The 18540-nt window shown below is 42.0% G+C and overlaps 1 protein-coding gene and 1 pseudogene across 2 annotated transcripts; both read left to right on the plus strand.

Moving 5' to 3' along the window:
* The first annotated feature begins 1433 nt into the window (after positions 1-1433).
* LOC144233702 (KRAB domain-containing protein 5-like) lies at positions 1434-15219 on the plus strand. Of its 2 annotated transcripts, XM_077766708.1 has the most exons (4): positions 1434-1522; positions 9592-9718; positions 10229-10324; positions 14298-15219. In XM_077766708.1, the coding sequence occupies exons 1-4, from the start codon at positions 1508-1510 to the stop codon at positions 14717-14719; spliced, it is 660 nt and encodes a 219-aa protein (XP_077622834.1). In that variant the 5' UTR covers positions 1434-1507; the 3' UTR covers positions 14720-15219. The 2 variants fall into 2 exon arrangements, with proteins under 2 accessions (XP_077622834.1, XP_077622835.1); XM_077766709.1 differs by lacking the exon at positions 14298-15219 and having other exon boundaries at positions 10229-10338.
* Positions 15074-16333, plus strand: LOC144233694 (uncharacterized; annotated as a pseudogene).
* Positions 16334-18540: the final 2207 nt, after the last annotated feature.

The following is an 18540-nucleotide window of genomic DNA, read 5'->3' on the forward strand; positions in this document are numbered from 1 at the left end:
CAGCAGAAAGAGGGAGAATGTGTAAATCTCCAGAAACTCTGATCAGTGGAGACAGCATGGATTTTCATCTGAGCAAGGACCCGAGCCTTGGTTCCTGTGCTTTGCTTGGTCACCTCCCCAAATGCTTCCCAAAAGGATCACTTGTGGAGTTTCAAGAAGGTTCCTTGCTGCTGCCCTCCCCCTCAGCTTCCCTGAGGTGGGTGGGTGGAAACAACAGTCTTGTTTTAGTCAGGTGCTCCCCGGGAGTCTGCTGCAGGATTTTTTTCCCCCTCAACATCCTGAAATGGACACAAAATGAGCAACAGGCAAAAGTCGATTAGAGTATGAGAGAGGGAGGTTGTAGGAAAGCCCTCTGTACAGAGAGGGGGCATTGGAGGGTGAGAACCTGATACAATAGGCAAGAATCTTTGTGTTATGAGGGTCAGGTGTCTCCCACCCTCGTTCTCTTCCCCCTTGTTGCTCTTCAAGTGTTACACTTACTGCCTTCATGACTGTAGCTGCTGGGTTCTCCATGGCTGATTGTCTCATTTCCATTGTATGAGGGGTGGTCTAAGGCCATACAGTTCCTTGTGGGTCTTAGGTTTTATGGTCTACTACTAATTTTTAGTTAGGCCTTTAGTCAAATTCCTGAGGGGAACCTGAAAGGCAGTAGGTGGTGACTGTCACATTCTTAAGTGAAACCTTACACCTGAGGGGGTTTTGCTGGGATCAGACACTCCCAGCATTGTTCCAAAATGTGTTTTTCCCCACCCAGAGGCCTCAGGTCCTAATCTTTCCCTTTCTGCCTACTGAATCCTATCGTTTTGTATCCTAATTCTCAGTGAGGCCCAGGGTTAGGCAGGAAGGGTTGCCATTAATTTATGAGAGTTGGGAGGTGTCGGGGTGGCTCATTCGGTTAAGTATCTGACTTTGACGCAGGTCATGTTCTCATGGTTGGTGGGTTCAAGCCCCCCGTTGGGCTTTGTGCTGACAGCTAGCTCAGGGTCTGGAGCCTGTTTCAGATTCTCTCTCTCTCTCTCTCTCTCTCTCTGTGACCTTCCCCTGCTCACGTGTCTCTCTCAGAAGCAAATAAAACCTTTAAAAAATAACAAAGGAATTAATTATAATAAAATGTTTTTTAAAAATTATGAGAGTTGAGTGCAGGCCTTTCTCAAGGAGAGGTAACAGGTCTCGAGTACAGCAGTTGGGGAGGGTCAGGTCCGAGGAGCACACGTTTTCTATTCTCAAGCAGAATTTGTGGGCCTCTGCGGGAAGGGAGGCCCCATGAAAGCAGAGAAGGGAAACTCAGCAATAGGTCTCCAAGCAGGAGCTCACAGTTTCTGAATAGCTCCAAACACAAAGGACTGGGAAGTTGGGCCTTCTCTGCATTTCAAATTCCTGCCTGCAGGCAAGCAGCTTACTGGGTAAGAGGCTGTGTTGGTGGCTTCACAGACATTTTCTCCTACTTCAGCTGGGATTTCCCCCAAAGATCTTCTGAGAAGGAAATCTAGACCAGAAAGTGAAAGAAATGGCTAGTTCGCAGGTAAGCCTTGTGGGCCTGGCTGGAGGCCCTGTTGTTTTTTTCTCGGGAAATTCCATGCATGTAGGAATCGTGGGGCACCTGGGTGGCTCAGCCAGTTGAGCATCAGACTTTTAATTTTTGTTCAGGCGATGATCATGGGGACCTGTGTTCCAGGCTTGAGTCGGGGTTAAGATTCTCCCTCCCTTCATCTGTCCCTCTCCCTCAGTTTGCATTCTCCTTCCCTCTCCTTCTCTCTCTCTCTGTTTCCCTCCTTCTCCGCACTGTGTCTCCCTCCATCATCTCTCTCTGTCTCCTCTCTCTCTAAATGTGTGGTCCTGACTCCTCACCAAGGAAAGAAAACACTGAGACAACCTGGCTATATGAGTACCTGACAACATCCCTCTTGACCTCTTAATAAGAGACACTAGGTGAGACTACACATTTGTGTATTACCATATATGGGAGACAAAGAAGTAAAAAATTATAAAAACTATGCAACGTGGTGTTCAGGGCTCAGTTCGTTGGGTAGGAGCCCAACTGAGTGGTGCTGGCTGGCATAACAGTGTTTTGTTGTGGAAAATTGTCCTGGATCGCTGGTGGAAGATCCAAGGGACACCAGGAGATCTTGGAAGGGAGAGGGTTTATTTTACACCGGGGGCTCAGAGGAGATCATTCTCCAGAGGGCTGAGCCCAGAGCTTCAGCGGAGGGAGGAATTTACAGCCTCTTACTTCCGCATTCCTCGTTTCGGCTTGAGACAAGCAGTGTGGGAAGAAGAGCCCAGAGGAGGGAGCCTTTGATCAGGGACAGGTATTTCCTTATCAGTCCTGCCTGCCATCTTATAAGAGATTTTTCCCTATCAGTTTCCTGCAAAGAAAAGCCTTGGTGTGAGAATCCTGCTACAAAAGAAATTAAAAAAAAAAAAAAGCCAGTGATTTTGTTTTTAGTTCTGTTGGTTCTGTTTTATGTTTTCACCTAATTTTTACCTTCTCAGAAATGATACTCGCGATAGGTGGTTAGTTAGGACACTCCTCCCCTGTGTCCCAGAGACTCGTCTCCCTTCTCGCCACCCTGCCTTCTAGCAGGGCATCAACAGTTGTCACTTTCAGTTAAAGTCCTGCAAGTTTAGAAAATAGTCCCTTTGAGACAGATCTGGGCGTGGGGTGGTGAGTCCAAGTTTCCAGTTGCTGACGGGGTCTGGTCCTGGGATAGCAGTCAAGGAAACAGTTCCCATTTAGGCCTGATCTCAATGCTCTCTCTGCTCTGGGTACAGTAGGTACGAAAATGCACAAATACATAAGATGGAAACAAAGACAGAATAACCTGCTCATGAGGATGTGGAAAAGATACTTCAAAATATTCTGATATCACAAGACATGGAAAGTATATGTGTTTGAAGTCTGTAAAAATGCACTGGATCCTCAAAGTTGTTTCTATTCTGACTTGCTGTTTGGGGGGTCACAAGAACACAGGTGTGGTCCTGTGTCCTGACGTGTGCCTCAGGCACTGAGATCGCTTTGATTCCTTACAGCTGATGTTACATTCGTTTACTTGGCTTTGTGCTGCCAGATTTCTCCTCTAATATATGCATCTTTTCCTTATCAGTTGAAATGATTTTAGGCAGATTCCCTGAGCGATTTCCAAACACCATCATATTCAAAATGGAAATTTCTTTTTTTCCAGTTTCTCATTCCGTGTGTGTGTGTGTCTGTGTGTGTCTGTGTGTGTTTGCTAATTAGAGAGAGACAAAGAAAGCGGGAGCAGTGAAGTTGTAGAGAGAGCGCATGAATCCCAAGCAGGCTCCACAGGGTCAGTGCAGAACTTCATTTCGGGCTAGAACTCACAAAACCTTGAGACTCTCACCTGAGATGAAATCAAGAGTCAGGTGCTTATGGGGCGCCTGGGTGGCTTAGTCGGTTAAGCGTCCGACTTTCGCTTAGGTCATGATCTCGCGGTTCGTGGGTTCGAGCCCCGCGTCGGGCTCTGTGCTGACTGCCAGCTCAGAGCCTGTTTCAGCCTGTGACTCCCTCTCTCTCTGACCCTCCCCTGCTCACGCTGTCTCTCTCTCTCTCTCCTAGAAATAAATAAAACATTTAAAAAAAAAAAAAGAGTCAGGTGCTTAACTCACTGAGCACCCAGGCAGCCCTTCCTTGCAGTTTCTGATGAGGAGAACAAAGGCAAAAGAAATGTAGATATTAAATTTTTGTACAACTTGCAATCCTGTGAGAAATGCCTGAGACTGGCAGAGGAAGATATTCATCAAGATATTTACAACTGCTTTATTGTTAATGCTTTTCTAGAGGCAAAAAGCAAGTTTAGCTGGACAATAGCCAGATTTCCAGGATCCAGAGAGTGTCTTTGACCTATGACAATCCCTTTGGAAACTTATATTTCTACTCCTCAACTTAAAGTATATAATCACTGGCTCCTCACCATCACACTGCAGCTCATTCTTTCCACAGATCATGTCCCTGTGCTTTAATAAGATCAGCGTCGTTCACCAAAAAAGTCTCAGGAATAATTTCTTGAGCATTTATTTATTCCTGCCCCACATCATATCAGTTTCCATTGGGCAGTGAAGGCCCTCATCTTGTGTAGTTCGCTGCATAGTCATGACGCAGACATACTGTTCTATGCACTTCTTTGTGTTTTCAGAAAGAGAAGAATCACATAATTCACATGTTTGAGCATGTGAAAATCCCAAAGTACCATAGGGCACAAATGATGATTGAAACAAGAGCTTTAAATGAGGGGCGCCTGGATGAATCCATCGATTAAGTCTCCAATCTTGATTTCGGTGCAGATCATGATCTCGAGTTTCATGAGATAGAGCCCCGTGTCAGGCAGCATGCTGGCCATAGGAGCCCTTTTGCGATTCTCTCTCTCTCTCTCTCTCTCTCTCTCCCTCTCCCTCTCTCCCCTCTTCACATTTATCCTTTCTTAAAATAAGTAAACACCAAATTTTTTCAAATGTTTATTCATTTCTGAGAGAGACAGCGTGAGCAGAGAAAGGTCAGAGAGAGAGAAGGAGACACAGAATTTGAAACAGTCTCCAGGGACTGAGCTGGGTCTCAGCACAGAGCCCGACCCGGGGCTCAAACCCACGCACCATTAGATCATGACCTGAGCAGAGTCAGACGCCCAACCGCCTGAGCCACCCAGGCGCCCCAACACTAAATTTTTGAATAAGGCCTTCAAGGTGCCTGANTGAGCATGTGAAAATCCCAAAGTACCATAGGGCACAAATGATGATTGAAACAAGAGCTTTAAATGAGGGGCGCCTGGATGAATCCATCGATTAAGTCTCCAATCTTGATTTCGGTGCAGATCATGATCTCGAGTTTCATGAGATAGAGCCCCGTGTCAGGCAGCATGCTGGCCATAGGAGCCCTTTTGCGATTCTCTCTCTCTCTCTCTCTCTCTCTCCCTCTCCCTCTCTCCCCTCTTCACATTTATCCTTTCTTAAAATAAGTAAACACCAAATTTTTTCAAATGTTTATTCATTTCTGAGAGAGACAGCGTGAGCAGAGAAAGGTCAGAGAGAGAGAAGGAGACACAGAATTTGAAACAGTCTCCAGGGACTGAGCTGGGTCTCAGCACAGAGCCCGACCCGGGGCTCAAACCCACGCACCATTAGATCATGACCTGAGCAGAGTCAGACGCCCAACCGCCTGAGCCACCCAGGCGCCCCAACACTAAATTTTTGAATAAGGCCTTCAAGGTGCCTGAGTGACTCAGTTGTTTAAGTATCTGACTCAACTCAGGTCACAGTCTCAGGGTTCATGATGTCGAGTCCCACAACTCACTCACTTTCTCTCTGTCTTTGCCCCTCGTGGGATTCTCTCTCTCTTTCTTTCTCTCTCTCTCCCTCTTTCTCTCCACCTTCCTTAATTGTACCGTCTCTCTCTCAATAAAGAATAAATATGTTAAACTATGAAAAATGATAAAATACAAACTTGTCACGAAATATTAAGTTATGGGATCATTGAGTTCTAGAGTCAAGAAACAAGTCTTAAGTTACTGTTCGATACAAGACAGGTAATTTATAGGGGCGTCTGGGTGGCTTAGTTGGTTAAGCGTCCGACTTTCGCTTAGGTCATGATCTCGCGGTTCGTGGGTTCGATCCTCGCGTCGGGCTCTGTGCTGACTACCAGCTCAGAGCCTGGAGCCTATTTCAGAGTCTGTGTCTCCCTCTCTCTCTCTGACCCTCCCCTGCTCATGCTGTCTCTCTCTCCTAGAAATAAATTTTAAAAAAAAAAAGACAGGTAATTTATTGAAGTAGCACAGGGACAGGACCTGTGGGCAGAAAGAACTGTACTTTGGCTGCATGAAGCTTATACGTTCACAGGGGAAGGTAGATGCACAGAGTGTTCAATCACAAATGTTTCTGTAGATTTCTACTTGTATAACGACTTCCACACGATTTCTCTGCTGCTTATCTTTCAGTTCAATATTAACAATTGGTGAGACATATCAGCCATCATGAGACCCTTTTCAAATGCAGTATCCAGGGCCCCCTGAGTGCCTCAGTCACAGCCTGGAGCCTACTTGGGATTACTTTTCTCCCTCTCTCTGCCTCTCCTCCTTTTACAACATACTTGCCCATGCTCTCTCTCACAATATAAACACTGAAAAAAAGAAGCAGCAGCAGCAGCAGAATGCAGGAAGGAGTCTTGATTGTTATGAAAACNTTGCCCCTCGTGGGATTCTCTCTCTCTTTCTTTCTCTCTCTCTCCCTCTTTCTCTCCACCTTCCTTAATTGTACCGTCTCTCTCTCAATAAAGAATAAATATGTTAAACTATGAAAAATGATAAAATACAAACTTGTCACGAAATATTAAGTTATGGGATCATTGAGTTCTAGAGTCAAGAAACAAGTCTTAAGTTACTGTTCGATACAAGACAGGTAATTTATAGGGGCGTCTGGGTGGCTTAGTTGGTTAAGCGTCCGACTTTCGCTTAGGTCATGATCTCGCGGTTCGTGGGTTCGATCCTCGCGTCGGGCTCTGTGCTGACTACCAGCTCAGAGCCTGGAGCCTATTTCAGAGACTGTGTCTCNCAAATGCAGTATCCAGGGCCCCCTGAGTGCCTCAGTCACAGCCTGGAGCCTACTTGGGATTACTTTTCTCCCTCTCTCTGCCTCTCCTCCTTTTACAACATACTTGCCCATGCTCTCTCTCACAATATAAACACTGAAAAAAAGAAGCAGCAGCAGCAGCAGAATGCAGGAAGGAGTCTTGATTGTTATGAAAACTATGCAGGCTCTAGGTCAGGCTTCTGTGGTGAAGTGAACGTATTTCGATTTGTATCCCTCATTATAGTAGACTCAGAAATAAAAACTGTTTTATTCATATCATTTATGTGTTTGTGTTGATAGTGTAAGGAAAAGACCTAAGCATCTTCCTCTAAAGCTAGATTGAGGAGTTTCATGACATCGAAATGTTTTTTGTTTGGTTGGTTTTTTAATTTATTTTTGAGAGAGAGGGGAGGGCAGAGAAAGAGAAGGACAGAGAAAATCCCAAACAGGCTCCACACTGTCAGCCCAGAGCCTGAGGTGGGGCTTGAACTCAGAAACCTTGAGATCATGATCTGGCCTGAAATCAAAAGTTGGACACCTAAATAGCTAAGCCACCCAGGCACTGCTCATTAAAACTGTGTTTTACTCACCCTGATAATTTTCTATTCTATCACTTTTAATGCTATAAAACTACTTTCAAAACGTATGCGTGTGTGCATGGAATGTATACAGGAAGATCAGTTTTTGTGTGCTTCTTTCCAGCATTCTTCTAGGATTGATGCCTGCTATGAACATTGATTTAAGGTCCTTTTGTATATTGACCTCTTTGTCATTTTTGATCAACTCTAGGTCAATTAACCTGAGTTAAAACTGGATCTGTACCATGTACTGGATGCTTGACAAAATATTCACTAAAATAGAATAATGTGTTTCTTCTCTTAGATTGTTATTATATATTCTCCATGAATTTATGGGTAACTGTTAAATGTTATCTACTAAACAGGAAGTGGTTGGAAAGTCTTGTTGCACCTTTTTCAATATTCTAGTAGAACCTATAAAAAAGGTTTTTTTTATTGTTTTATTTATTTCTGAGAGAGAGAGAGAGAGAGACAGCGTGAGCAGGGGAGGGTCAGAGAGAGAAGGAGATACCGAATCTGAAGCAGTCGCCAGGCTCTGAGCTAGCTGTCAGCACAGAGCCCGACGCGGGGCTTGAATACACCAATCGTGAAATCATGACCTGAGCCGAAGTTCGACGCTTAACCGACTGAGCCACCCAGGCGCCCCTAGTAGTACCTGTAATTGCTATAAAACCCATTCAGTTCCACGTCCACCAAGAGTTCCTGCCTTTGAGTTCTACTTCTTCCTATTGAAATATGTATCTTTTGGCCCATAGACTAATGCCTTGTTAGAAATGCAGGCACCTCCCACATCCAAGATATCCTAGAAGAGTATCTCCATTTAACAGAGTCTCCAATGCACTGTTATGAATTCTATTTCATATTAGAATATACTAAGTACATTTGTAACCCACCAAAACTTTCCCTTAAGAAATAGACACCACATGTACTAAATGATGTAATACAGCATTCAAAAAATGTCTATGCATGGGGTGGCTGGGTGGCTCAGTCAGGTGAGCGTCCGACTTCAGCTCAGGTCATGGTCTCACAGTTTGTAGGTTTGAGCCCCATGTTGGGCTCTGTGCTTACAGCTCAGAGCCTGGAACTGCTTTGGATTCTGTGACTCCCTCTATCTCTGCTCATCCCCCACGCATGCTCTCTCTCTGTCTCTCAAAAATAATATATAAAGTTCAAAAATCATTTTTAAATGTGTGTACCTGTGTTGATGCTTTCATTTTACAAATTCTCTTGAATGAACACAATATTTATAACGATTCATACCTCAAAATTAAGGAATATATTATGGCATGATATTATGTTACAAATTTTCTTACTGCAGAAAGCAAGAAACTCCTCTAGCCCAGAACCAGTTCTCCTAATATAACTGAGCTAACAAGAGTTTAGTCCTTGGTGAATCATAAAAAACTATACTATGTGGGGATGTCAGACAAAGGATAATTGATTTACAGGAAATAAGGAGATGACAGGGAAAAGCTTTGAAACCAGAGACTCAGGAGGAAGGGGCAATCATTTGCTTTTTTTTTAAGATTATTTATTTAGATACATAGAGAGCAGAGGAGGAGCAGAGAAAGAGGGAGAAAGAGAACATCAGGCAGGCTCTGCACTGAGCCCAATGCGGGGCTCAAATCCGGAACTATAAGATCATGTCCTGAGATGAAACCAAGAGTCGGATGCTTAACTGACTGAACCACCCAGGGGCTCCGGAATGGTTTCCTTTCCTTAGGGTTAGGGTGAATATTTAGAAAGGGGAGGCTGAGGATAAGTTGCACATGAACCTTAAGAAAACAGTTCTATACATTCTCTGTATGTTACACAGTGAATGACATTTGTGCTCCTCCATGGGTGGAGATTTTAGTATTATAATGAGGTAAAAGGGAGTTTCTGGCTGGCTCAGTCCCTTGAGCTTCAGCCTCTTGATTTTGGCTCAAGTCAGGATCTCACAGTCTTAAGATTAAGCCCCAACTCAAGGTCCTTGCTGATGATGGAACCTGGTTGGAATTCTTGTCTCTGCCACACCCATACATGTCCTCTCTCTTTGAGGAAAGAAACATTTTCAGAAATACATAATGGAGAAAAAGGTAACTGTCCTCATTGCATGCTTTACCCTAAAGTTCATCTGCATAGATGGGAGTCAGGGGTTAAGATCATATTGAGCCAATTCAAGGTCTCCCTCAGGGCAGTCATTACCTTTTGTTGGATACTTTCTGTTTCCACCACAGGACACTGTGCCCATAGGCTGTTTTGCCTGAAGTAGGAGAGAGGTGTACATAAGAATAGTAAGTAACATGAGGGACTAAGGTCAGTGAGCACATGCAGGTAAGCAGTGAAGGTTCTGTCGTGGGGTTCAGCCGGTGACATTAACTTTCTCTCATAGATACCATAGGTACCATTATGAACTCCTCATGTGTCCACTTGGTAACTGTGGTGTTTGTTGCAGGGACTGCTGACCTTCAGGGATGTGGCCATAGAATTCTCTCAGGAGGAGTGGGGACGCCTGAGCCACAGTCAGCGGGATCTGTACAGGGACGTGATGTTAGAGAACTATGGACACCTCCTGTTCTTGGGTGAGGATAACTCCCTCCAGTTTTCCCAGACCAAACATAGGGGTTTTGTTCCTTGTTTGATGACTGTCTCTAGGAAGCTTCCTCTTTGCATGACTGAGATTCAAATCCCTACAATAAGGGAAAGATGTAGGGGTTTGTAGATGTAGAGAAAAATCTTCACGATGTTTCCTTTCAGGAAAGTTTTCCCTACCTGAGAGTAACATCATTTCTTAGATTAATGGCAGTTCTAACTGGCCTTTCTCAAATGGCAATTCAGTTGAGTGGCATAAAATGGTACTTCCTTCTTCAATACCAATTTCTACTGATTATGGTAGTGGTAATACTCGGAAGTGGAGATCAGGGTGTGAACATTGGAAATCCCTCCTGTGTGTTCCAAAGAGGCTGTTGGGCAACAGCATTTGGGAATGATTTTCCAGAATTCTAGAATGTCCTCTCTTCTCTACTGAGGCCAATAGTGGATTAAAAGGTAGAATCTGCAGCAATACTCTATCCCTTTGTTCTCACAAACAGGTTTTGTTGTGTCAAAGCTGGACCTGGTCATCTTTTTGGAACAAAAGAGGGAGCGATCGGATGTGAAGAGAAAGGAGACAGTAGGCTCCTACCCAGGTAGGTGGGAATGAAGGAAGCAGATGACAGAGGGGAGGTCGCAATGTGAAGGAGGAAGACAGACCTTCACATGTGGTTTGTGCAGCCCTTTTTGAATAGAAATTAGTTTGAGAAACCTAGTTTCATGTCTCTCCCTCTCACAGAGGACATCTGCTTTCCAGCACATCATACTCATATTCTCTATGAATTGTCCTTCAGTTCCATTGAAGATCCTTCACAGCCACAGTGAGGGCCTCCCTCCTCTCATTGGTTCTCCATTGCTTTGAGGGCTTGGGGAAATCTCTGTATGTCTGAGGAAGTCTATGTTAACTCATTTCTGAGTGTTCGCCTTGTGTGAGAAGTGTGTCAAGGTAGTGGTAGGTATATTGGGGTTTGGTACAGAAATCCCGGGAACACTGGGGACTGATATCACATGTTATCTGGTTTATGCTTTCCAATATTATGGAGGCTTTCATCTTAATCATACAAAATTGAGACCCACTAATTTCATCAGATAATAAAGCACCTCCCTAATATGTGAAAATCTCAACCTTTATTTCACTTCAGAAGTTCAGGTTTTAGGGCACATGGCTAGATCACTTTTTGAAGCTTCTGACTTCTGCTGAAGTCACGATCTCACAGTTAGTGAATTTGAGTCCTGCACAGCCTCTGTGATGACAGCACCGAGGAACCTTGGAATTCTGTCTCCTTCTCTCTCTCTCTGCTCCTCCCCTACTTAGTCTTTATCTCCCTCTCAAAATAAATACAAATAAACTTTAAAAACTAAGAGGAGTTCATTTTGTGTATTATTTACTAAAATAAGAAATTTATACTCTATGTGCTCCATTCCTCACTCGCGAAATAATTTAAAGCACCTATGATTTTGCCAGCATTCCTACATCAATTAATACCCATAGGGGCGATAGAACATTTAGAATTTAAAATTCACAGCCCATAATAAAGTCTCAATTGTAACATTATTTCCTGATACTTGAATCATTTTATAATTTTTTTATGTATACCATGATGTTGATGTGACTTTGTCATATATGTTTTCACTTTCTGAGTAGTTGTTTATGAGATGACATTATGATTTATATCATTAAATTTTTAAAAATTTTTTAATGTTTATTTTTGAGACAGAAAGAGAAAGAGAGAGAGCAGGAGAGGGTAGAGACAGAGGGAGACACAGAATCTGAGGCATGCTCCAGGCTCTGAGCTGTCCACACAGAGCCTGACATGGGGCTCAAACCCACAAATTGTGAGATCATGACCTGAGCCTGTCTGATGCTCCACTGACTGAGTCACCCAGGTGTTCCTAGACCAGTAGTTCTGAAATGACTTGAGTATGTGCTTTATAACAAATGAGGGCACTGGTTAGTAAAATTCTTATATGTAGAAAAAAGTTTCAATTGTAAATGAAATTTTACTTCTGAAAAAATAAATCGTTAGTTTTTCTACTTTTCTCAGAATGTATCTGAATTTAATCCCAGAGATTTTTTTTTAATAGAGTGCTCGCTATTTACAATACTGACAGTGCTTGTTTACTCAGAAATGAAAGATTTGGGAGCACTTGGGTGGCTTAATCGGTTGAACATCTGACTCTTGAATTCAGTTCAGCTATGATCTCATGGTCTGTGAGTTGTAACCTGGATCCTCCTCTGCACTGACAGCATGGAGCCTGCTTGGGATTTTCTCTCTCTCTGTCTGCCTCTCGTATTTTCTCTTTCTCTGTCTCCCTCTCTGTTGCCCTGTCTCTCTCACTATACACTTTTAAAAAAAACTTAAAGCAAACGTTTTCCTTTACTTAATTCTAAAGAATGGATTACACCCTTAAAATTTGTGTAATTGGAAGGATATATTAACATATATAATACACTTTTCATGAAGTCTTTTAACGGCTTGTTTCATTAGAGGTTTCCATGGCTTTTTTTTTTTTTTAATGTTTCTTTATTTTTGAGAGAGACAGAGTCTGAGTGGGGGAAGGTCAGAGAGAGAGAGAGAGAAAGAGAGAGACACACAGAACCCGAAGCAGGCTTCTGGTTCTGAGCTGTCAGCACAGAGCCTGACACTGGGCTCAAACTCACGAACGGGTGAGATCATGACCTGAGATGAAGTTGGCCACTTAACCTACTGAGCCACCCAGGTGCCCCTCCATGGTTGGTTTTAATGAGTATACTTTACAACTTTACTGTCATGCCAATAATTCAAAATGTTCCATTTCTTTTATGTGTACACAGTCACAGTTTAATATTATAGCTACATAGGGGCATCAGGGTGGCTCGGTTGTTTGCTTGTCTGGCTCTTGATTTAGGCTTAGGTCATGGTCTTACAGTTTGTGAATTCATGCCCTGTATCCAGCTCTGTGCCAACAGTGCATATAATGGTTTGTTATACCTTTAAGATATTTTAAGTAATCTCTAAGGAAACCACAATGAAAATATGTACACAGTATATTCACCAATAAACAGATGATAAAATTAATTCTATTCTTATCACAACTCACATAGAGATGAAACAACATTCACTGACCACTATCCCAGGAAAGAAATACACAGGATGATTCACAAAGTATGCAAGGATAATATTGCAAGAGACAAATACTAAGATAATTGTATTGGCAGAAGGCAAAAAGGTGATTCATATTTGAGTTTCACGCACATTGTCCTAAAATGTAATGAGTTGAAAATTGTCACCCTATACGAAAATACACAGGTAAAAACAAAACCAAACCTAAAGCTGAAGTTGAAAAATAATGTAGTGGATAAATCCATACAAAAGGAACCACATTATTATCGAATTGCAAAATCAGAATAAGACAAACTATAATCCAAAAATTCTACATAAAAAAGGTGAATTACTTAAAGGAATCATACTATAAATTTATTTTATCTTTTGAGGGAGAGAGAGAGAGCACCAGGAGGGCAGGAAGAGAGAGAGAGGGAGGGAGAGAGAGAATCCCAGCATGCTCTGCACTGTCACTACACAGCCCAATGCAGGGCTTGAAGTCCTAAAATGTGAGATCATGACCTGCGGTGAAATCAACAGTCAGACTCAACCAACTCAGACACCACGCAGGAGTCCCTGTATATCTATAATTATAAATTGTTTTCTTTTAAAAAATACTTAATGTTTATTTATTTATTTTTGAGAAGGAGAGACAGAGTCTGAACATGAGAGGGGAAGAGAAAGAGGGAGTCACAGAATCTGAAGCAGGCTCCAGGCTCTGAGCTGTCAGCACAAAGTCTGACACGGAGCTCCAACTCACTACCCCAAAATCATGGCCTGAACTGAAGCTGGACACTGAACGTACTGAGCCACCTAGGTCCCCTGTAGCTATAATACTGAACTTTGAGTGTGCACCCAAGAAAAAAGGGAACATTTTGAATTAGTGGCATGTCTTCACAGACAGTAAAATTGTAAATTATATTCAGTAATATACACCATGGAAAGCTCTAATGAAAACCCTGATGTATTAAGCACTTAAAAGACAGTATAACACAGAATTTAAGGGTATAACCCATTTTTTTAGAATCAAACAAGTAAGAAACTTTCATTTCCTTTACATTTTTTCCCCCATGTATTTCCAGAAACAGAGAGTTAGAGAGTAGAGGAGGAGCAAAGAGAGAGGAGAGAATTCCAAGCAGGTTCCGCGCTGTCAGTGCCAAACAGTATGTGGGGTGGAACTCCTTAACGATAAGATGATGACCTGAACTGAAAACAAGAGTCAGAGCCTCAACATTCTGAGCCACACAGGCACCCCAAAACCTCTTATTTCTAAATAAATAAATGCCATCAAAGTTGTAAAATATGTCAACAATAACGTTATAAAAAATAGTTGGAATTAAATACAGATACAATCTGAGTGATGTAGAAAAACTAATGATTCATTTTTCTTAAAGTTCTCTGATTTCAGTTCTGTGCCAGAAATTTTAATTGTATTCACCTGACAGTAGTATGTGGAATGATTTTTCTTTTATTCATTACCTTTCAGCTGTGTCTTCAAATGGCCCTCAGAGCCTCCTTCCAAAGATGTGCATAGAAACTTCTTTCCAAAGAGTGTCAGTGGGTAGATGTAAAGATAGCGTCATTGAGAATGGACTCTTAGTGATAGATGGGAACAGTGTTGGGGAGAGACAAGGGCACCAAAGATCTCCTGAAGCACCTACACAAATGGAGACAACTGCCCATTATAAGAATCTTACTGCCCCATTCGGTGAAAGATCTAAAGCATTTTGGGGAACGCCCATTTCTAAGTCCATTACTTCTGCAAAGCAGTGTGTTTCTACAGGCAAAGACTCAAATCAAATGGTGAAACACACATATCTGCAGAAAAAAAATTGGAAAATCTGGAAAGTGACCTTGTCCATCCTGAAAATACACATTTGTACCATTTTGATAATAGGATTTCATTGACCTCTCAGTCAAATATTTCTGAAAATCAGAGATTTAAAACTGGAGGAGAAAGTGGTAAGTGGCATCCATTTGAAAGGTCCTTCTCTGAGCAATCGACCTTAAACCATAACCACAGCATTTTGAATGAAAACAGAATTGCTCATTGCAGTGGCTCTGAGACAATATTTAACCAGGGTTCAAATGTTACAAAACATCTAAGGACATGTTTGTCCCAGAACCATTATGAATTGAATAAATGTAGAGAAGTGTTTCATGAAAACTCCAACCTTCTTATACATAAGAGGATACATTTGGAAGAAAATCTCTCAAAATATAATGATTGTGGGAAAATCCCTAACCAGTCCTCTAATGATCATGATCATCAGAAGATTCATGTGGAAAAAAACCCATGTACATGCACTGAACCTGGGAACATGCTTAGTGAGTCATCAAGCCTAAGGATAAATAAGACAATGCATAGTGGACACAAAGGATACATTTGTTAGAAATGTGGCAGAGCCTTCAACTGGCACTCAACACAACTTCAACATCAGCGAGTACATACTGGAGACAAACCTTACAAATGTGAAGAATGTAGTAAAACCTTTAATTATGGCTCATCAGTAAATCGACATAAATTAATTACTACTGGCAAGAAACCTTACCAATGTAAAGAATGTGGCAAGGCCTTTAACTGGCGCTCAGATCTAAGTAAGCATCACAGAATCCATACTGGAGAGAAACCTTACCAGTGTAAAGAATGTGGCAAGGCCTTTAACTGGCGCTCAGATCTAAACAGCATCACAGAATCCATACTGGACAGAAACCTTACCAATGTAAAGAATGTGGCAAGGCCTTTAGGAACCCCTCAGCTCTTAATCGACATCATGGAGTCCATACTGGAGAGAAACCTTACCAATGTGGAGAATGTGGCAAGGCCTTTAACCGGCCCTCCAACCTTATTCAACATCACCAAATCCATAGTGGAGAGAAACCTTACCAGTAAAGAATGTGGCAAGGCCTTTAAGAACCACTCAGCTCTTAATCAACATCACAAAATTCATACTGGAGAGAAGCCTTACCAATGTAAAATATGTGGAAAGGCCTTTTCCCACTCGTCAAACTTTACTGAACATCACAAAATCCATACTGGTGAGAAACCTTACCAATGTAAAGAATGTGGCAAGGCATTTACACATCGCTCATCCCATATTCAACATAACAGAATCCATACCAGAGGAAAGTTATTTGTGTAATGAATGTGGCAAGGCCTTTACCCACAACTCAAACCTTACCAAACATCACAAAATCCATACTGGAGAGAAACCTCACCAATGTAAAGAATGTGGCAAGGCCTTTAAGAACCGCTCGGCTCTGAATCAACATAACACAATCCATACTGGAGAGAAACCTTACCAATGTAGAGAATGTGGAAAGACCTTTACCCAGCACTCAAATCTATCTGCACATCAGAAAATTCATACTTGAGAGAAACCCTACCAATGTAAGGAATGTGTAAAGGTCTTTATGTACCGCTCATACCTTATTCAACATCACAGAATCCATACTGGGGAGAAGCCTCACCAATGTAAACAATGTGGCAAGGCCTTTACCGAAGAATCAAGCCTTAGTTGACATCACAGAATTCATACTTGATGGAAACCGATGTAAAGAATGTACTAAGCTCTTTCATCAGTCTTTAATCTTTACTCATTATCGCAGAATTCATATGGGAGCAAATCTTCCAAACTTAAGGAATGTGCAAAACGTTTGTGGACAGCTCACTGCTTACTTCACATTGGAAAATGTATCCTGGAGAATAACCACTGAATACTAAAGAATGTGGCAAGGCTTTGAAGCAATGCTACACCCTGACTCCTGATCGGAGAGGGAACACTGGGGAGGATTTTACAAATTTAAAAAATTTGGGAAGCCTGTTCATCAGAGGTGAAGCTTCAGTCTGCATCACAGAGTTCATACTGGAGAAAAACTTAATCTATAAGGAATGTGGTAAAACTTCCATGACTGCTTAACACTACTCTGCATCACAGACATTCTACTTAGGAGAAACATAACAAAAGTAAAGAATGTGTCTGGCCATTTGCTGGAACTCACAACTGCCTTAATATCATAGCTCTCTTACAGGATAGAACTCACATGTAGAGGAAGTTGCAGGGCTTATGACTGGAATTTGATCCTTAATCAATATCCTAAAGTACACACAAGATGTAAATCCTACAGACATATTGAATGAGGAACGGCTTTATGTACACTTTAGCAAGCACAGACACTTCTTCATAAAAGAAGGTACCTTGAAAGAAATAAATCTTTAGAAGGATATTTAATGGATCATCATATGTCAATAAATGTCACAGAATTCACATTGGAAAGTAGTATATGTTTCTACTCAGATACACGTCAAAATACTAATGATAAGGAATAATACAATGTTAAACAGTGTATATGCCATTATGCCTCAAAAGATTAAATGGATCAATTTTTGAATAGGCACGTTAATTTCAGTCTGTACTTTGTTTTTTCTCACCTCAACCCTATGTGACATTTGTGACTAGTAAACATTAATATATTTCTACTCTCGAATTACTTCCAAAATTCATTAGTTCCCAGTGGTTTTTGAAAATTATGTGGCTGGGGCGCTTGGGTGGCTCGGTTGAACGCCCAGCTTCGGCTCAGGTCATGATCTCGTGGTTCGTGGGTTCAATCCCCACGTTGGGCTCTGTGCTGACAGCTAGCCCAGAGCCTGGAGCCTGTTTCAGATTCTGTATCTCCCTCTCTCTCTGACCCTCCCCTGCTCATGCTGTCTTTATCTCTCTCTCTCAGAAATAAACCATTAAAAAAATACATTGTTTAAAAGAAAATTATGTGGCTGATTGTTGATGCATGAAAGATACGACATGCCCTTCTTCATTAGGTGTGACTTGTGTCATTTTTCATGGAAGATGGACAACATAAACACAATTTATAAAGAAAATCTTCACAGATATGCTGTTTTTGGTGAAATCATTGGGGTAAGTTCTAATGTAATAGGTGTTCAGAGCACTATTCTTTCCCTTATATTAAAACTGAAAATCTTAGGGGCGCCTGGGTGGCTTAGTCGGTTAAGCGTCCGACTTTCGCTTAGGTCATGATCTCGCGGTTCGTGGGTTCGAGCCCCGCGTCGGGCTCTGTGCTGACTGCCAGCTCAGAGCCTGGAGCCTGTTTCAGTCTGTGACTCCCTCTCTCTCTGACCCTCCCCTGCTCACGCTGTCTCTCTCTCTCTCTCTCTCCTAGAAATAAATAAAACATAAAAAAAAAAATTTAAAAAAAAAACTGAAAATCTTGGGATGACTGGGTGGTTCAGTCGGTTGAGTGTCCGATTCAGCTCAGGTCATGATTTCATGGTTCATGTGTTTGAGCTCCATGTCGGGCTCATTGCTGACAGCTCAGATTCTGGAGCTTGTTTCAGATTCTATGTCTACCTCTCCCTCTCTGCCCCTCCCCTGCTCACGTACGGCTCTCTCTCTAAAATAAATAGATAATAATAATAATAAAAGTAAAACTCTTGTTGACTTATAAATAAAATAATTTCCCAAACGTTCTATAAGCAAAAAAAAGGTACAGGGTAGTGAAATACTGGTATATCTTCTCCATGGCAATAGTTAGGGAATGTCAGTTAATGTGGTTGAAATGATGGAATGCTCAGAGCGATTAGAAATAGCATGACAAACTCTTCCCCAAAATGTCAAACGATTATACACATTTTACAAGAATGACCTCAGGCCTGAAAATTATGGACGTCTGTATTCCCACATCATCTTATCAAATATTTGTGAAGGCTTGTT

Source organism: Crocuta crocuta, unplaced genomic scaffold (genome assembly GCF_008692635.1).
Source record: "Crocuta crocuta isolate KB4526 unplaced genomic scaffold, BGI_CrCroc_1.0 scaffold434, whole genome shotgun sequence".
Taxonomy (NCBI): Eukaryota; Metazoa; Chordata; class Mammalia; order Carnivora; family Hyaenidae; genus Crocuta; species Crocuta crocuta.